Source organism: Xenopus laevis, chromosome 5L, assembly GCF_017654675.1.
Source record: "Xenopus laevis strain J_2021 chromosome 5L, Xenopus_laevis_v10.1, whole genome shotgun sequence".
NCBI lineage: Eukaryota > Metazoa > Chordata > Amphibia > Anura > Pipidae > Xenopus > Xenopus laevis.
The window spans coordinates 9458803-9477521 of record NC_054379.1 but is presented as its reverse complement, the minus strand read 5'-3'; the positions used below and the strand labels follow the sequence as shown (position 1 = coordinate 9477521).

The 18719-nt window shown below is 39.9% G+C and overlaps 1 protein-coding gene across 1 annotated transcript; it reads right to left on the bottom strand.

The window, feature by feature from the left end:
- Window positions 1-4916: 4916 nt before the first annotated feature.
- Window positions 4917-17868, bottom strand: LOC108716430 (cytochrome c oxidase subunit 7A-related protein, mitochondrial). Its single transcript, XM_018262553.2, has 3 exons — window positions 17714-17868; window positions 8740-8868; window positions 4917-5183 (listed from the first exon to the last, which is right to left on the bottom strand). Exons 1-3 carry the CDS (start codon window positions 17783-17785, stop codon window positions 5037-5039), a joined length of 348 nt encoding a protein of 115 aa, XP_018118042.1. The 5' UTR covers window positions 17786-17868; the 3' UTR covers window positions 4917-5036.
- Between the last annotated feature and the right edge of the window lie 851 nt (window positions 17869-18719).

Genomic DNA, 18719 nt, shown 5'->3' with positions numbered 1-18719 from the left:
GAATTTGCTTTATTAGGGTGCACTCTGCCCCTGAACGGCCTAAGATATTCTCATGTGAATTAACTGTCATGCAACTAATAGCATGTGGCGGCAGTTAAAGGGATGCTGTCATGGGTATTTATTTTTTTTTCAAAATGAATCAGTTAATAGTGCTGCTCCAGCAGAATTCTGCACTGAAATCTATTTCTCAAAAGAGCAAACTGATTTTTTTATATTCAATTTTGAAATCTGACATGGGGCTAGACATATTGTCAATTTCCCAGCTGCCCCAAGTCATGTGACTTGTGCTCTGGTAAACTTCAATCACTCTTTACTGCTGTACTGCAAGTTGGAGTGATATCACCCCCCTCCCCCCCCCAGCAGCCAAACAAAAGAACAATGGGAAGGTAACCAGATAGCAGCTCCCTAAAACAAGATAACAGCTGCCTGGTAGATATAAGAACAACACTCAATATTAAAAACCCATGTCTCACATTCAGTTACATTGAGAAAGAAAAACAGCAGCCTGCCAGAAAGCATTTCTCTCCTGAAGTGCAGGCACAAGTCACATGACCAGGGGCAGCTGGGAAACTGACAATATGTCTAGCCCCATGTCAGATTTCAAAATTGAATATATAAAAATCTCTTTTGAGTAATGGATTTCAGTGCAGAATTCTGCTGGAGCAGCACTATTAACTGATGTGTTTTGAAAAAAACATGTTTTCCGATGACAGGATCCCTTTAATATAAACAATATAACTGGTTTAGAAGAAGCTCAACTGAATTTTCTATCTATTACTACAAATGCAGAACAAAAACACAACTGAGATATTTAATACTGTTTCACACAGAGTGTGTTTCAATGATTAAAGGGCATAACACTAAGGGGGTTATTTATTAAAGGTTGAATTTGAAAGTTTTTTTTATACCTCGAATGAGCTTGAATGGTTTCTTATTTAAGAAAAAACTTGAATTTGCGAGTTCAGGGTTTACAACTTGAATTGATTGAGTTTTGGTCTGGAAATTTTTTTGAATTGATTGAATTGAATGAGTTGATTGAGTTTTCAGGCAAAACGCTCCAAAAAAAAAAAAAACTTGAATATCATGGAGGCTATTAACATCTTCACATGGTTCAAGGGACCTCTGGCATTGACTTCTACATGACCTTGACAGATTTTAGATGGTATATTTTTGGATTCAAGCTATTTCCAGGGTTGGGGTATAATAAAACATTTTTTTAATTTTAAATTTGAAAAATGAAATTTGTTTTTTTTAATCCGAAAAATAGATTTTTGACAAAAAAAAAAAAAATACATTGAAAACTTGATCCTTAATAAATCTGCCCATTATATGCCTTGTAAAAACCCTCAAACACCAAATGAGTAGTTTCCACAGAAAAACTGTGCTATACTATGAAGCCACCTGCCCATTATAACGGTACTAAATGCAGGTTCCTTCCAACAAAATTAGAAAATCTCCTTGTGAATAATAGAGTATATTATATTTCACAGGAATGTAATTCCATGCTGACATCTGGATGGAGGATCTCAAAGATAATCTAGATGTGTGACCAGAATAGCCTATGAAGGTGTCATCAGAAGCAGCACTGCCAAATGAAATGAGAATATGTGGGATTGAGATCAGGGACAGAACATGGAGGGGGGGGGGGGTTGGTAAAAAAAAAAAAATAGAATAAATTAAGGAAAGTGAAGAAAATCAGAAAAGAGGTTGATAGTATGAAGAAAAGGTTCATAGAATAAATTAGTAAGAGAATAGGTTGGGGGTCAGGAAAGGTAAAGAAGATGGAAGTGAAAGAGCAACTTTATCTGGTGACTCGAAGCTTATTTATAAAGTTGGGGCAGGAGCCAAAGTCACTGATTAGCTGCACTGCCTACAAGTTACTAAATAATAGTAGCCACACATTGCTTTTCCCATGGGGCATCTGCAGTAGATGGCACTTCCTTTGGTTGAAGAGATATAAAGGGAATGCTCCAATGAGAGGAACCAAGACTGCCCATCTCCTCCCGTGCACGTGAATATTTTTCTTAACACCTTCATTGAACCTAATGGCAATATTTGGGGAAGATTGTCCAGCAATGTCTTGGCACTTCTGTCACTTCCAGGACCCGAGTACATTGGACTCTTCTCTCACAGAATCCAATCTGTGTAACAAGATGGAACCATCAGCTTCTAAAGACCACTGAGATTTTATCATTTTCTTTGAAACATGCATTAAAGTGCCTCATATAAGGGTGCAACTGTTTATTTGGTCACGTTCATTCTTACTAAAGTGCATACATATCACCAGGCATTCAATAGCTCTTTATGTCTGTATTTTTTCCATTATAAAAATAAACGAGGTATGGCTTTTACAGATAGTAATTTTTGGTTCAGTAAAACATGAAACCAGAACAAAAAAAAACACAACCCGTTCAACAGTACAACAAACTTTGCGACATTGACATGTGGTATCAACACATCCAGTCTTTGCTCCTATGTGGCCCATTATAATGATAAATGAGCTGTAGACTCGGCTGTAGAGCAATGAAACAATCCTGTGCTTTATTCTGTTGGACTGCAGTTCTGACCTTTGAGATTGTGCAGTGCCTGAGGATAAAATCCAACATGCAGGAGGCACTTGGGACTTCAGAATACAAACCCTGAGAGCAAAGCCCATAAGAAGTCCACAAGCCTGACACCCTAGAGATCTCCAAAATGTGTGAGGTTTGTGGTGAGCTAAAAACAATGTGTCTATATTAGGGATGCACCAAATCCAGGTTTCGGTTTGGGATTCTGCCTTTTTCAGCAGGATTTGGATTCGGCCGAATCCTTGTGCCAGGCCAAACCGAATATACATTCTAATTTGTATATATAAATTAGGGGCTGGGTGGAAATCACCTGACTTTTCATCACAAAACAAGGAAGTAAAACATTTTTTTCCCCACTTTTTCCTTTCCTGCCCTAATTTGCATATGCAAATTAGGATTCAGATTCGGTATTCATCCGAATCTTTCGCGAAGGATTTGGGGATTCAGCAGAATCACAAATAGTGGATTCAGTGCATCCCTAGTCTATATTTCTTTCAACAACATGGGTATAACAGTAATTCCCTGCAGCAATCGCCCAGCCTATAGAAATGAGAACCAAACGCAAAGCTATAAACTTCACAGACCAACCTGTAAAGACTTGCAACCCCCTCTAAAAACATAACAATGATTTTGCGCATCCCAATCTAGAGCATCTGCCATGCAACTCCTGTTACTTGTGAGTGTTGCATGAATGGATGTGTGAAGTGTTCTGAATCCGCCGGGGTACAGATGTTAGAACAGAATTGTATGTAGCAGACAGGTGGTGTCGAAGGCCCCCGCCTCTGTTCTGGGATGGTCTCTCCACCTTGACATGAATCGCTTCTTTCACGCCTCGTTCAAACCAGCGTCTTTTTTATCCAAGATTTGGACCTTGCTATCTTCATAGGAGTGTCCCTTGTCTTTTAAGTGTAGAAAGACAGCTGAGTTTTGCCCTGTAGAGTTTGCCCTCCTATGCTGAGCCATTCGCTTGGAGAGCAGTTGTTTTGTCTCCCCAATGTATAGATCTGTGCACGGCTCGCTACACTGGACTCTGTATACCACATTGCTTTGTTTTTCTTTAGGGGTTGGATCCTTTGGATGTACCAGTTTTTGTCTTTGAAGAGTTACAATGGGCCATTGTGATTGGATTAGTGAAAGACTTAATATGCCGAGAACTTCCCACACCAGTCAGTTGAACTGAAGAAGCTGCTCGGATGAGTAGTGAAACGTCTTCATTGATTACTCAGCAAGTCCAGTTGTTTTAAATTTACGGTACCTATACTAGATTTAACAAAGAAGACGAATTTTAAGACCAGGGCTACCTTAAAGAACAAGGTAACTTGAAATCACTAGGGGGCACCAACACTATAATGCCTATACAACTCCTTATGTCTGCCCCTCATGAATACAGTGCTTCCAAACACAGTCTGTATTCATGGGGGCAATACAGGTCCTTGAGGGCTATTTTACTGGCAGGGAGCAAACTACAAAATCATGATGGCTTGTCCCTGTTTCTATGGACTTTGTACTCGTCCCCAGTGTCGGCAAATGAGCCCCAAAACGTAGCATTTCTAATTGAGTTCTTTACTAATCCGAGTCCTGTCTATTACTTGAAATGGGCACATTAAATTTTTTTTTCCCAATTGGGTTTATGGATTCTGTCATGATGATGTCGTTTTTCTCTCTAAATTACATTGTTTACACAGCAAAAAATTTAATAAAATTTCATTCCTGAATCAACAAGTGTATTTTTTTCTAGTTGTAATATTGGTTAGGCTGCTCGGGGGGGGGGGGAGGGAGGGAGGGTTATCACTCCAACTTACAGTAAAGAGTGAGTTTATCAGAGCACAAGTCACATGACTGGGGGTGGCTGGGAAACTGACAATATGTCACATTTCAAAATGAAATATAAAAAAATCTGTCTGCTCTTTTGAGAAACTGATTTCAGTGCGGAACTTGCTGGAGCAACACTATTAACTGAGTAATAGTTTTGAACATTTTTTCCCCCCCATGACAGTATCCCTTTAATGTTTACATAGACTGAAGATCCAAATTACAAAAAGATCCGTTTACTTGGAAAATCCCAGGTCTCGAGCATTCTGGATAACAGATCACACACCTGCAAAAGTGATGTTGCAGAATACTGTTGCCGAGAATGATACCCGAGGGGAGATTGTACCAGTTATTGGTAGAAATCCCACATTTATGGGAAAAGCAACCAATCACTGGAGCACGATACTCGGCGGAGGTTCATACTGTTTAAGTGCTTAGTCTGCGTTGATCAGAAACTTCAAGTAAAACAGTGTGTTCTCAGCATGGAGAGGACCTATGTGTTCTGCGGTGCCATGAAATGATCATGAAACACACGGAGCCAATTAGAAATCTTTTATCTAAAGAAAATAAAATGTATTACATGGAATTAAAAATAAATATAGAAGCTGCTGATGTTCAATGTGCAGGATTAAAGTCTTGCCGTGAGCCTCACTATGGTCATTGCTTCTTGTTTTTGGGAAGTGCGGCCATGTAGAGAGCAATAAGGCAGTAGATCGTCCCTCCCAGTGTCAGTGCCATTGTGGTCCGATACAGGAGCCGATCAGGAAGCCCTCGTTTCAAATGGACGGGCAGCCCATCGCTTTTCTTTAAAGGGGGAAAAACAAATGTAAATCATTTTATACCTACTGACTGAATCTGCTCCTGTCTGACTGTTGCACTTTCTATTTGTCTGAACAAGTTACTCCAGAAAGTAATAAAAGGGCAAACCAAAAACTGGGGGTACTCTGTGAGCCAGAAACCAAAGGGTCCAATAGTGAACAACCAACAACGGCCAATTGGAGTCAATTAAAGGACCATCTGAGGCATGGCCATATCATTTACAGACCCTCATCTGGATTACTCAACTAAAGACAAAGATACATGAGATTTGTAGGGGCACACCACAATTAAAGGGGTTAACTTTTAATATGTTATGGAATGAACAATTCTAAGCAAGTTTTTAATTGGTCTTAATTAGGGATGCAGCGAATCCAGGATTCGGTTCGGGATTCGGCCTTTTTCAGCAGGATTCGGCCGAATCCTTCTGCCCGGCCAAACCGAATCCGAATTTGCATATGCAAATTAGGGGCAGGGAGGGAAATTGCGTGACTTTTTGTCAGAATACAAGGAAGTAAAAAAGGTTTTCCCCCTTCCCACCCCTAATTTGCATATGCAAATTAGGGTTCAGATTCGGTTCGGTATTCGGCCGAATCCTTCGTGAAGGATTCAGGGGTTTGGCCGAATCCAAAAAAGTGGATTCAGTGCATCCCTAGTCTTAATTATTTTTTTTTATAGTTTTTGAATTATTTGCCTCCTTCTTCTGACTCTTTGCAGCTTTCAAATCTAAAAAACAAATGTAAAGCTGCACGTTTATGGTTATTACAGGTATGGGACCTGTTATCCAGAATGCTCGGGACCTGGGGTTTTCCGGATAACAGATCTTTCCGTAATTTGGGTCTTCATGCCTTAAGTCGATTAGAAATTAGTTTAAACATGAAATAAACCCAATAGGCTGCTTTTGCTTCAAATAAAGATTAATTATATCTTAGTTGGGATCAAGTGCAAGGTACTGTTTTATTATTACACAGAAAAAGGAAATAATTTTTAAAAATTTGGATTATTTGGATAAAATGGAGTCTATGGGAGACAGCCATTCTGTAATTCGGAGCTTTCTGGATATCGGGTTTCCGGATAAGGGATCCTACACCTGTACTACTTTTGATTACTCGTCTTTGTATTCAGGCCTCTCCTATTCATATTCCAGCCTCTTATTCAAATAAGTGCACGGTTGCTAGGGGAATTTGGACCCTAGCAACTAGATGGCTGAAACTGCAAACTAGAGAGCTGCTGAATAAAAAGCTAAATAACTCAAAAACCACAAATAATAATGAATGAATGAAAACCACTTGTAAATTGCCTCAGAATATCACGCTCTACATCATGGTAAAAGTTAACTCCAGGGATTCAGATTATAGCTTTTTGCAACATAGAGCTCGAGAAAATTTGAATTTTTAAAAAACAAAACAAAAAAAAAACGGAGAAATTTTAATTTTGCCTCAAAAAGCCCAATCAGATAAATTGGAATTTAGTAAATGATCCTCTTGATCAGCAGGGCAGTGGGGCACTTGAGAAAAGGTACATTGTGACTTGAAATATGATCAAGAAACCAGGTAGTGTCCCTATTTTTGACAATTCAGGTATAGGATCTATCATCCAGAAAGCTCAAAATTTTGGGAACATCATCTCCCATAGACTCCATTTTCATTAAATAACTACCATTTTCTGTGTAATAATAAAACAGTATAATACACAAAAGCCATGAATATCCTGTAAATTATATCCTTATAAACGGTGAGTTCTGATGTCATCAGTTATAAACGGTGAGTTCTGATGTCATTTCTGTCACATGACTCACTGAAACTTGTGCATTATAATAAATAAAGTACCCCCAGTTGTAAAATATGAGGATATTAGAAGTTACCTCGGAGTTCCATGACCTGTATAAAAACCACTCGGCCTTCGGCCTCGTACTTTTATATGGTCATGAAACTCCTCGGTAACTTATAATATCCTTATAATCTACAGTCTGGTCACTTCCCTATGGGACCAGACTGTAAATTATATCCCTATAAACGACGCGTTCTGACGTCGGAACGCGCTGTTTATTTGGGTCAGCACTTCCGCCAATGCTCAGCACTTCCGTCTCCCTGCAGTTATACTGTAACTCTGCTCTTGCCCCTTCCCTTCCGACTGCCAGAATTAAATTGTACTCACGCAGCAGGGAATGCTCCTCCTTTACCCAGAGCCAAAACTCTAAGCCCCTGGGAGCGGCGATGTCAGACGCTGAATGACGTCTAAGGAGGCGGGTTTTGACCTTATACGTCGCTAATTCTCTCTCCCTCTTGATAAGAGCAGCGTCGCTTGTTTAGTGACTGCTGCAGCCTGACACAGTGGTCGGGCTTCTAAAAAGCCTTGCTGCAGGATGGCTCTCTAAGAGCAGCAGCAGCAGAGAGTCTTGTTCTCTGTAAAAAATATCAGTGGGGGAACGATCAGCACCTCTCTCCCTCTTCTGCTCCCCCTCCAACTACTCCGTCTGCCCCTCCCACACCCTGTCACTCTTCGGTGGGTGGGTGAGACAGAGTGTGGACATTACAACAGCTATGCTGCACCGGCATGCCCCCCTTCCCTCGGCTTCGCTGGCTGGAGTCGGACTGTGTGACTTCCCTGTGTGGAGAGTGTGGGGGTCTTGGCTCACGAGACTGACAGAAAAATTGCCTGCTACAGTGTGCCTCCACCCACCAGCACGTGGTAAGCCTCAGTCAGTCTGTGCAGGAGTCTTCTCTCCCTCAGCACTCACACAGGCTCACCCCTCCACAACGTCTCTTCCCTCTCTGAAACTTTAGATTATAATGAATAATGTACCCCCTACTTAAAATTTATAAAGATATTAATAGTCACCTCGGAGTTATGTGACCTGTATAAAAGCACTCGGCCTGCGGCCTCGTGCTTTTATATGGTCACATAACTCCTCGGTAACATAATATCTTTATAAATTACAGTAGGGGGTACATTATCCACTATATAATACACAAAAGCCATGAATATCCTGTAAATTATATCCTTATAAACGGTGAGTAGTGATGTCATCAGTTATAAACGGTGAGTAGTGATGTAATTTCTGTCACATGACTCACTAAAATTTGTGTATTATAATTAATAAAGTACCCCCAGTTGTAAAATATGAGGATATTATAAGTTACCTCGGAGTTTCATGACCTGTATAAAAACACTCGGCCTTCGGCCTCGTACTTTTATATGGTCATGAAACTCCTCGGTAACTTATAATATCCTTATATTTTACAAGAGGGGGTACTTTATTCACTATATCTTGTACATGATCTAATTAATCCTTATTGGAAGCAAAACCAGCCCATTGGGTTTATTTAATGTTTATATGATTTTCTAGTAGACTTAAGGTATGAAGATCCAAATTACAGAAAGACCCCTTATCTGGAAAACTTCAGGTCCCAAGCATTCTGGATAACAGGTCTTGTACCTGTACACATAAAAGAGAGTTGAGGTGGAATGTGCATTGTGGGGGGATAGGGGGTTTGTATTATTCCAGTGCAATAAGTGGGCAGAAAGCAAAAACTGTGATTACCTGAAAGAGTTTCTGCAGATCTGGCACTCGGTTGTTCCCCATGTAAGTTGCTGCTGCGGAGTCGGTAGCCATCTTTGTTGGAGTAGCAAATATCGTTATTGGTGCTTCTGAGAATGTGGGCCTTAGTCCCTGCAAATAGTAGTTGGAATAAGTGCTCTCAGTATAACACAAACACACAGTCCCTTTATCTCCTGTCACAAGGGGAATAAGAACACGTTATAATACACAATGAATATCCTGTAAATTATATCCTTATAAACGGTGCTTAGTGATGTCATCAGTTATAATCTGAGCTTAGTGATGTCATTTCTATCACATGACTCACTGAAACGTGTGTGTATAATAATAAATAAAGTACCCCACGTTGTCTAATTCTGGGCAGTGTCATTCTGTGGCTACTAAAGCAAATAAAGTTCTGTCTTGTATAAAAAAGGGCATTAACTCAAGGGATGAAAACATAATTATGCCTCTTTCTAGGTCCCTGGTGAGGCCTCATCTGGAGTATGGGGGCAGTTTTGGACTCCAGTCCTTAAGAGGGATATAAATGAGCTGGAGAGAGTGCAGAGACTAAGTGCAACTAAACTGGTTAGAGGGAGGGAAGAGTTAAATTATGAGGGGAGACTGTCAAGGTTGGGGTTGTTTTCTCTGGAAAAAAGGCGCTTGTGAGGGGACATGATTAGACTTTACAAGTACATTAGAGGACATTATAGACAAATAGCAGGGGACCTTTTTACCCATAAAGAGAATCACGTACCAGAGGCCTCCCCTTCAGACTAGAGGAAAAGAAGTTTCATTTAAAGGAACAGAGTAGGGGGTTCTTCACAGTCAGGACAGTGAGGTTGTGGAATGCACTGCCGGGTGATGTTGTGATGCTGATTCAGTTAATGACTATAAGAGGGACTTGGATGATTTCTTGGACAGACATAATATCAAAGGCTATTGTGATACTAAACTCTATAGTTAGTATAGATATGGGTATATAGAATTTATGTGAGAGTAGGGAGGGGTGTGTGTATGGGGCTGGGTTTTCATTTGGAGGGATTGGACTTGATGGACTTTGTCTTTATTCAACCCAATTTAACTATGTAACTTATAATATCCTTATATGATGTTTATTAACTATATCATTTCACCAATCATAGCTGGACAAAAATAATCACAATAAGGACAGGACACAGCAGATTGCTACTGCCAAAAAAATGCCCCCCCTGTGCCAACGGCACGAAACATAAATGAAGCAAGAGTAGTAGCCAGCAATATGGACACCAGATTGTCAGTAGGGATGCACCAAATCCACTATTTTGGATTCGGCTAAACCCCCTTCTTTTGTGACAAAAAGTCACGCGATTTCCCTCCCCGTCCCTAATTTGCATATGCAATTTAGGATTCGGTTCCACGGGGCAGACGGATTCGGCCGAATCTGAATCCTGCTGAAAATGGTTCAATCCTGGATTCGGTACATCCCTAATTGTCAGTGATGAAGTGTGGAAGGCTCATTGGCAGAGCTCTCCCACTAACATTCAAGTTGCAGCAGCACAGCAGACACTGTTTGTAGCCAACTGCTAACAGATGTGAGCCCTTCGGCTTTATTCCCCCCACCCTCACCCAGGGGTCCCAGACAACATCACGGCAAACAGGTCTGTTGCTTCCTGAGATTGTCAGCTCTGTCTTCATTTTTGGGGGTCGGTGGTTGTTTTTTCCCCCTACAAAAGGTTTTACTGCCCAGAATCAGCTATTTGTATTCCTTATTTTATTTTGGATTTCATTGCATGAATATCAATTGTAGTTCCACATCGCAGTTGATTGTGCCTTCAAACCTGCATAGTGGGGGGGACAGTGTCATACCCCATTTTACATACTGTAAGCCTGACTGAATAAGCTCAAGTCAGTAAGGGAGGTATATTATTATTTATTTTATTTATTTATTATGTTATTCACCTTTAAAGCAACTTCATTGTGATGTAGAGAGGGATATTCTGAGACAATTTGCAATTGGTTTTAATTTTTTATTATTTGAGGCTATTGAGTTTATTTAGCTTTTTATTCAGCAGCTCTCCAGTTTGTAATTTCAGCCATCAGGTTGTTAGGGTCCTAATTCCCCCAGCAACCATGCATTGATTTGAATAAGAGACCGGAATATGAATAGGAAAGGCCTGAATAGAAAGATGAGTAATAAAAAGCAGCAAACACAATCAATTTGTAGCCTTACAGAGCATTTGTTGTTTGGGTTTGGTCAATGTCCCCCATTTGAAAGCTCAGAAGAAGACGACAAATAATTCAAGAACTATAAAAAATAAATAATGAAGACCAATTGACAAGTTGCTTAGAATTAGCCATTCTATAATATTCTAAACCACTCCTTTAAGTATGAAACAACTGCCACATTTGAAAATCAGTGTTCACACTTGCATACCTTGAACAAACATTTTGAAATAATTTTGGAACACAGAAGAACAGGCTTATTTCCATGTAACGTCTGTGCCTGGATCGGTATCACTAAGGAAAACTTCCCAATGACACTAAACAAGTCACCAAAGTCAAGCTAACCTTTATACGAGTCACTGGACTGAAATAGAGAATGCCTCCCTTTCAACCATTAGCAGACACATCTAGTTAAAGGGATACACCTCCTGCACAAATTATCCTTTTATTTGTTTAATTTTTTATATTTATTTATTTTTTATACATTTTCATTAGTTCTTTCTGGTTCTAATTTCATATACAGGTATGGGATCGGTTATCCATAAAGCTCCAAATTATGGGAAGGCCATCTCCCATAGACTCCATTTTATCCAAATAATCCAAATTTTTTAAATATGATTTCATTTTTCTGTGTAATAATTATCTCTTTGATTTACTGCACTGCTCCTAAGGAGGCACTTGCCTAATTTAGCTGTGAGCGTGGGGATGACAGTTCTAGACAAGACTGATCAAACACACTGCTGAGGATTTAGGTTAAATAACTACAGGTATGGGACCGGTTATCCAGAATGCTCAAACCTGGGGTTTTCCGGATAACAGATTTATCCATAATAACTCTACTAGAAAATCATGTAAACATGAAATAAACCCAATAGTCTGGTTTTGCTTCCAATAAGGATTAAGTTATATCTTAGTTGGGATCAAGTACAAGTGACTGTTTTATTATTACACAGAAAAAGGAAATCATTTCTAAAAATGTGGATTATTTGATTATAATGGAGTCTATGGGAGACGGCCTTTCCATAATTTGGGTTTCCGGATAACAGATCCTATACTTGTATTATTATCTACATCACTTTTGTAGTACGTAGACTTTTCTGATGTACAATACAGCAGGCAAACAGTGAATATTGAAATTATACAGAGGACTGTGCCCAACCTCCACAACATACGCTACTGCTATTAATCCTGATGAAGAGCTACTGATGGGTCACTATTGTTTGAGCACCACTGGTATATACGGTGTATAGAGAATAACATGCTTCTCAATAAGGTTTTGTTGGGCCACAGCAGGTCCCCCCATTTGTATTCAGCTCAGTAAATGAAACCACAGGGAAGCGGACAAGACACAACAAATGGATCAAATATAAAGAAAATACACACAATTTCCCTACTCTTGGTTCTGTCCTTTTCCAAGAGAAGTCTTATCTCACACACAATACAGTACAATAAGTGTGTACCTGATGTACAGATGTACAACACTACAGGAGACATTATTACCTAGGGATGGAATAATTGACACTACGTATGGAGAATCTAGTAGACATTGATGTTATCATACAAAAGGCTCATAATCACAGCCCCATGCTAGCAGTTGTCTTTGTCATGTTATGTACACTACTGTGTCTTTGTCTGAACCACAAATCCCTTCTGAATAGGCCGTGTTCTTTCACATACCACTATTCTGCAATGATGTATCGCTCACAACCCAATGATTTTATGAATGAGCTGTTCTATTAAGATTGAGTACATTTCCGAAAATTATTCAGCTTAATATATTGGTATGAGGCAGCTCAGCCCAACATTTCCCAAAAACACGGGCGGAATACCCAGTGTGCTGAATACGGGGTGTGCCAACAGCTTTTGGGGCTGTCATATAAATGACCTGCAGGGCCCCCTAAAGCATGTGTCTCCAGTTACACAGCCTAGTATAGGGTGCATGTCTCTGTCTGTGTATCAGATACATAGTGGTTAAACTCACCCCAATTTGATGTCCTGTTAAGGTGGCCATAGATGTAACAATTACGATCTTTCTTGGAAAAAGATCTTTCCAAAAAAAGATTGTTAGTTTCAATACACACGTGTAGAGCTGAATGGTCAGATATACAATAGAAACAATAGAATTCTACCTGTATCTGATGATTCAGCACTAACAATGGCCGATGTTTGGGTCCCTTCAAAGGCGCCTAAGCAAAATTTTCTGTCCAGCCCGGACGAGCTGACGATATCCAAGTCTTCTGCTGATATCTGACGGCTCTTTTTCCACCATACAAAGACCGAATATCATATGAAAATGTGTTTCATACGATATTATGTGTGCAGCTATGGCCATCTTAAAATTAATAAAAGTTTATATTTAAAATCTTGCCTAGAAAATTCTAAAAACATCATTACACGGGGAGGTAGATTTATCAAGGTTCGAATTTCGAATTCACGTGAGGTTTTTTTTTCTTCGAAATTCGATTGGGGGGTTATTTATCAAAAAAAAAAAAATCGAATAACTAAAATACATACTAATTTTACTGACCTGAAAACTGAAATTGAATTCAGTTCAAATTCGATTCGAGTTTTTTTCTCAGAATAAAAACTTACAAACATCTCCAAATTGGTCACTGGACCTCTCCCATTGACTTGTACATTAATTTGGCAGGTTTTTGGTTGGCGAATAGTCGAATTCAAATTCTTAAAGGGCCAGAGTATGATAAATCTTGAAAATCGAATTTGAATCTTTTAAAAGACTTGAATAGAGTTTGGATAATTCCCTAGTACAATTTGACCATAACATTTTTTTTTCAATTCGACCCAGCTCCATCATGTCAAGGTGATAATATTTTAAAAAGTTTATGCCCAGTAAATGCCATTTCAAAGGGTGATATTTTATTTTAGACCCCTTTGCCTATGAACCATAGTTCCACTGTCATAATATATGCAGTTTTTATACCACAGTAATTAAATACAAAAAGCAACTAACACGGAGATTTGTAAACACAATTGCTATTGAAAGCAACATTTGTTTAAAGGGGTGGTTCACCTTTAAGATAACTTTTGATACGTTATAGAATTCTATGCAACTTTTCATTTTCATTATTTTTTTTTCTACAGTTTTTGCCTTTTTCTTCTTTCCAGCTTTCAAATGGGCGTCACTGACCCCATCTAAAAAAACAAATGCTCTATAAGGCTACAATGTATTGTTATCGCTTTTTATTACTGATAATTCTATTCAGGCCTCTCCTATTTATATTCCAGCCTCTTATTCAATTCAATGCATGGTTGCTAGGGTAGTTTGGACACTAACAACCAGATGGCTGAAATTGTAAAACTGGAGAGCTGCTGAATAAAAAGCAAAATAACTCAAAAACCACAAATAATAAAAAATGAAAACCAACTGCAAATTGTCTCAGACTATCCCTCTCTACACCAGGGATCCCCAACCTTGTGAACCTGTGAGCAACATTCAGAAGTAAAAGGAGTTGGGGAGCAACACTAGCACGAAAAATGTTCTGGGGGCACCAAATATGGGCTGTGATTGGTCATTTGGATTGTCAACCTACATTGAGACTCTGTTTGGCAGTACACCTGGTTTTTATACAACCAAAACTTGCCTTCAAGCCTGGAATTCAAAAATAAGCTCCTGTTTTTAGGCCACTGGTAGCAACATCCAAGGGGCTGGAGAGCAACATGTTACTCACAAGGTACTGGTTGGGGATCACTGATCTACATCATATTAAAAGTCAACTCAAAGGTGAACAACCCCTTTAATTCCTGGTTGTTACTTTTAAAACAAAGTTACAAAAGTTTTAGTTCCCCAGCAGCAAAGACAGGTCTGTAAATCAGCTGCATTGTTTTACATTGTATCAACAGTCTGAACCACCAGTGCAGAGAAAAGAAAGGGACAGACACTGCTTTCTATAGCAATACATATACAAATAACTTGACAAAGGGTTGTTATACCCGAAACATATTGTGTCAATAAATGCACATTACAGTTATTCTGCCTTTGGCCACATCCTTTCCTATTATACAATAATGAAGTTGCATATACAAATAACTTATATGTAATGAATGTATATTGCAAAGTTGAGTAAAATTAGGTTTTCTTTTATTCGGCAAAAAAGTATTTTTGGGTTGACATCCCCTTTAACAGCCTCTAATCATCTTCCATCCGAGACATGTGGGGTCTCCTACTAGACAGCCGAGTAAAAGAGATATATTTACGCAAGTGATGAGTTTGAAAGAGACTTTGTGCTTCTCCTCCATATCAAATCAGAACCCTGTACTTGTTCCATGTTTACCTATATAGGATGACGCAACAGTGTGAGCAAAAGACAACACACTTAAAATGCAGGATGATAGGTGTGTCATTTCCTCCTTGTGATATAGTCTAGCTATAGTATATGCCAGGAGAACAGCTAATTCTGCATAATTAGGAACCACCAATCAATAGGAACCTCAAAGAGAAGGAGGCAGCAAAATAACAAACAAATAGGCGAGAGGGATAGTAAGGGAGATGGGAGCCTCTAATTAAACTAATGACAGACCCAGACCATACAGCTTTATTTACACCTGCCACATACACAGCAGAGGAACCAGCTGTGCATCTCTAGCTCCTAACATTCTTCTTTGGTTTTGTGACTGTAATTACCTGTGTAAATCCCAGATCAAAGTCATTCCTTTCCCAGGACGGTATATAATACACAGAAGAAGAGTGTAGTACATATAACCGAGTGTTCCCTTGTTTGTTATAGTTTATACAGGAGCAGTGACCAGCTCCATGTTGTAGCTCCCACCCCTTCCCAGCTATAGTCAGGTGATCCCACTGGTGTCTAATAAAAGGGCAGCCAAGTTTGGGAGTTTTACTTTGAAAGCAGCGAGTAAGTTGCAGGTAAAACTTAGTCCCTTTGTAAAATGTATAATGAAGAAAGAGAATTCTTAATGAATCAGATGAAAATTGAGCGTAGGAGTTGTTGGTCATCTTAAATATATTGCAATATATGGACAAACAATCCCTGTGTTGTTTAAAGGGTAAGGCATTTTTTAGTAGCAGTAGCACAAAATGTCGCTGTCTTAAATATATTGATAATGGGTTGAGTGCAGAGGACTCTTGTATTTGTCTATATGTATTTTGTGGTCTCACCCTCATTGCACCCCCGCCTAATGGTTTTAAAAATTAGTGGTGGGCACAACTTTCCCTTGTCACTGAGGGGTTGTTCTGTGACCATATAAAGGCACAAGGCTGCAGGCTGAGTTATACAGGGAACTCTGAGTATCACTCATGTATTATAAGGGATAATGTACCCCCTACTGTAAATGATAAGGATATTAGAAGTCACTGAGGGGTTGTTCTGTGACCATATAAAGGCACAAGGCTGCAGGCTGAGTTATACAGGGAACTCTGAGTATCACTCATGTATTATAAGGGATAATGTACCCTCTACTGTAAATGATAAGGATATTAGAAGTCACTGAGGGGTTGTTCTGTGACCATATAAAGGCACAAGGCTGCAGGCTGAGTTATACAGGCAACTCTGAGTATCACTCATGTATTATAAGGGATAATGTACCCCCTACTGTAAATGATAAGGATATTAGAAGTCACTGAGGGGCTGTTCTGTGACCATATAAAGGCACAAGGCTGCAGGCTGAGTTATACAGGGAACTCTGAGTATCACTCATGTATTATAAGGGATAATGTACCCCCTACTGTAAATGATAAGGATATTAGAAGTCACTGAGGGGTTGTTCTGTGACCATATAAAGGCACAAGGCTGCAGGCTGAGTTATACAGGCAACTCTGAGTATCACTCATGTATTATAAGGGATGTACCCCCTACTGTAAATGATAAGGATATGAGAAGTCACTGAGGGGTTTTTCTGTGACCATATAAAGGCACAAGGCTGCAGGCTGAGTTATACAGGGAACTCTGAGTATCACTCATGTATTATAAGGGATAATGTACCCCCTACTGTAAATGATAAGGATATTAGAAGTCACTGAGGGATTGTTCTGTGACCATATAAAGGCACAAGGCTGCAGGCTGAGTTATACAGGGAACTCTGAGTATCACTCATGTATTATAAGGGATAATGTACCCCCTACTGTAAATGATAAGGATATTAGAAGTCACTGAGGGGTTGTTCTGTGACCATATAAAGACACAAGGCTGCAGGCTGAGTTATACAGGGAACTCTGAGTATCACTCATGTATTATAAGGGATAATGTACCCCCTACTGTAAATGATAAGGATATTAGAAGTCACTGAGGGGTTGTTCTGTGACCATATAAAGGCACAAGGCTGCAGGCTGAGTTATACAGGGAACTCATAAGAACGTTTTTTAGACATAATTACAATTGAAAGCATTTTGTTTATTCCATTCAGTTCTCTGGTTGTGACTGGTGAAACAAAGTATCAGTATTTAATGAGCTGCGTTTGTAACATAAATCCCTCACCAGGGCAGAGAACATAAACTGTTCCAATAGTAATTACACAGGCAATTAAAGTAAACGGTTTAGTGAATATACAGAGTAAAGCTGAACAGTGAATATAATGAACAGATACACGTGCGCAAAGACAAAAGCTTCGGGGAAGAAACAAACAGACACAGAGCGCGGCACTGACACATGAACTGCAACTCTCAGGCGGCTGAAGTCACTATGACAGCCCAGGAACAGTACTGAGCCCAGGGAGCAGTTTCTCCTGAAGGTCAGGCCGCCTCCTTCATACGATCAGCCACAATATCACAAAATGTCACCCAACACGAGCAGCCCGTTACCTGGGGATTATAGGCCTCCGTAGGGACCGCCCCGACCAGTTTCTGTGTGAGCCCGCTGAACTTATAGTACATGGTAGCGACCTCAAGCTGGCAGAGGGTACCGGCCTGTAAGGAAAGAGGCGTGGACGTCGGCTAGACGCAGTTTGATGACGTACAAAGGCGTCCGTAGAAATGCCTGCTGAAACAGCACAATGTGACGCCGATACAACTTGGTAAAAACGTACTCAGCCTCTCATGATAGATAGGAGACGGGCACATGTACGGGTACAGTCTTCGAAATCTATTTCCTGTGACAATTGAAGTGGCATTTAGAAGTTAGAGACTACAGGCGCTGTAAGGGGCAGCTAAATGTCACCTTGGTGAGGCCGCTGCGTGACAGGACCCCGTACGGAAGTGTGTATGTCTGTATTACTAGTGCTTCTAGGTCAGCTGTCGGGTTGCCAGGTTGGTGGGTTTCCAGACAAATTGAGCTGCTAATTTAAAGCCCAGGCGGGTTTTGAAAGTACAAACTAGGCAAGGCACGGATTTGGGCTACTTCTTGGGCCTTTGGCTGGTTTGTACTTTGGAAACCAGCCAAAGTTTTTTGCCTAGTTTTTTCCCTATTGTGCCAAGCCTGTGTCTCCTGATGCATTTTGGGTAATGTCGTTTTTACACACCTCCCAACATTTTGGAGACAGAAAGAGGGACATAAAGTTTTGCGTGCGTAGCCTGGTGAATTTGTGTGACCACGCCCAGTTTTGTTACCACGCCCCCTAATTACCATGTCCATTTTACAAAATTTGTCAGTTTATGAAAGTTTGAACACATTTCTGTGTTTTTTAATGTGTTATTACAGTTTTGCTAATGAAGGTGAATTACCCTTAAAGTTGTGTAAGTTCTTATCTTAAGTATGTTAAGTATGTATTCTGGGCTCTCTGCCAGGAGCCTATTAAGTTAGAAACTTTGTATCGTTTTCTGGCTGCTCCGTGCAGCAGATCAAAGAGAAACTCTGGACACATCAGTACAT

Excerpts from the sequence above, each read along its gene's own strand:
- LOC108716430 (XM_018262553.2), bottom strand. The coding sequence starts at position 17,785 with ATGTACTATAAGTTCAGCGGGCTCACACAGAAACTGGTCGGGGCGGTC. Across the intron at positions 8,869-17,713 it reads CGGAGGCCTATAATCCCCAG|GGACTAAGGCCCACATTCTC; the intron begins GTAACGGGCTGC and ends TACTATTTGCAG. Across the intron at positions 5,184-8,739 it reads ATCTGCAGAAACTCTTTCAG|AAAAGCGATGGGCTGCCCGT; the intron begins GTAATCACAGTT and ends CCCCCTTTAAAG.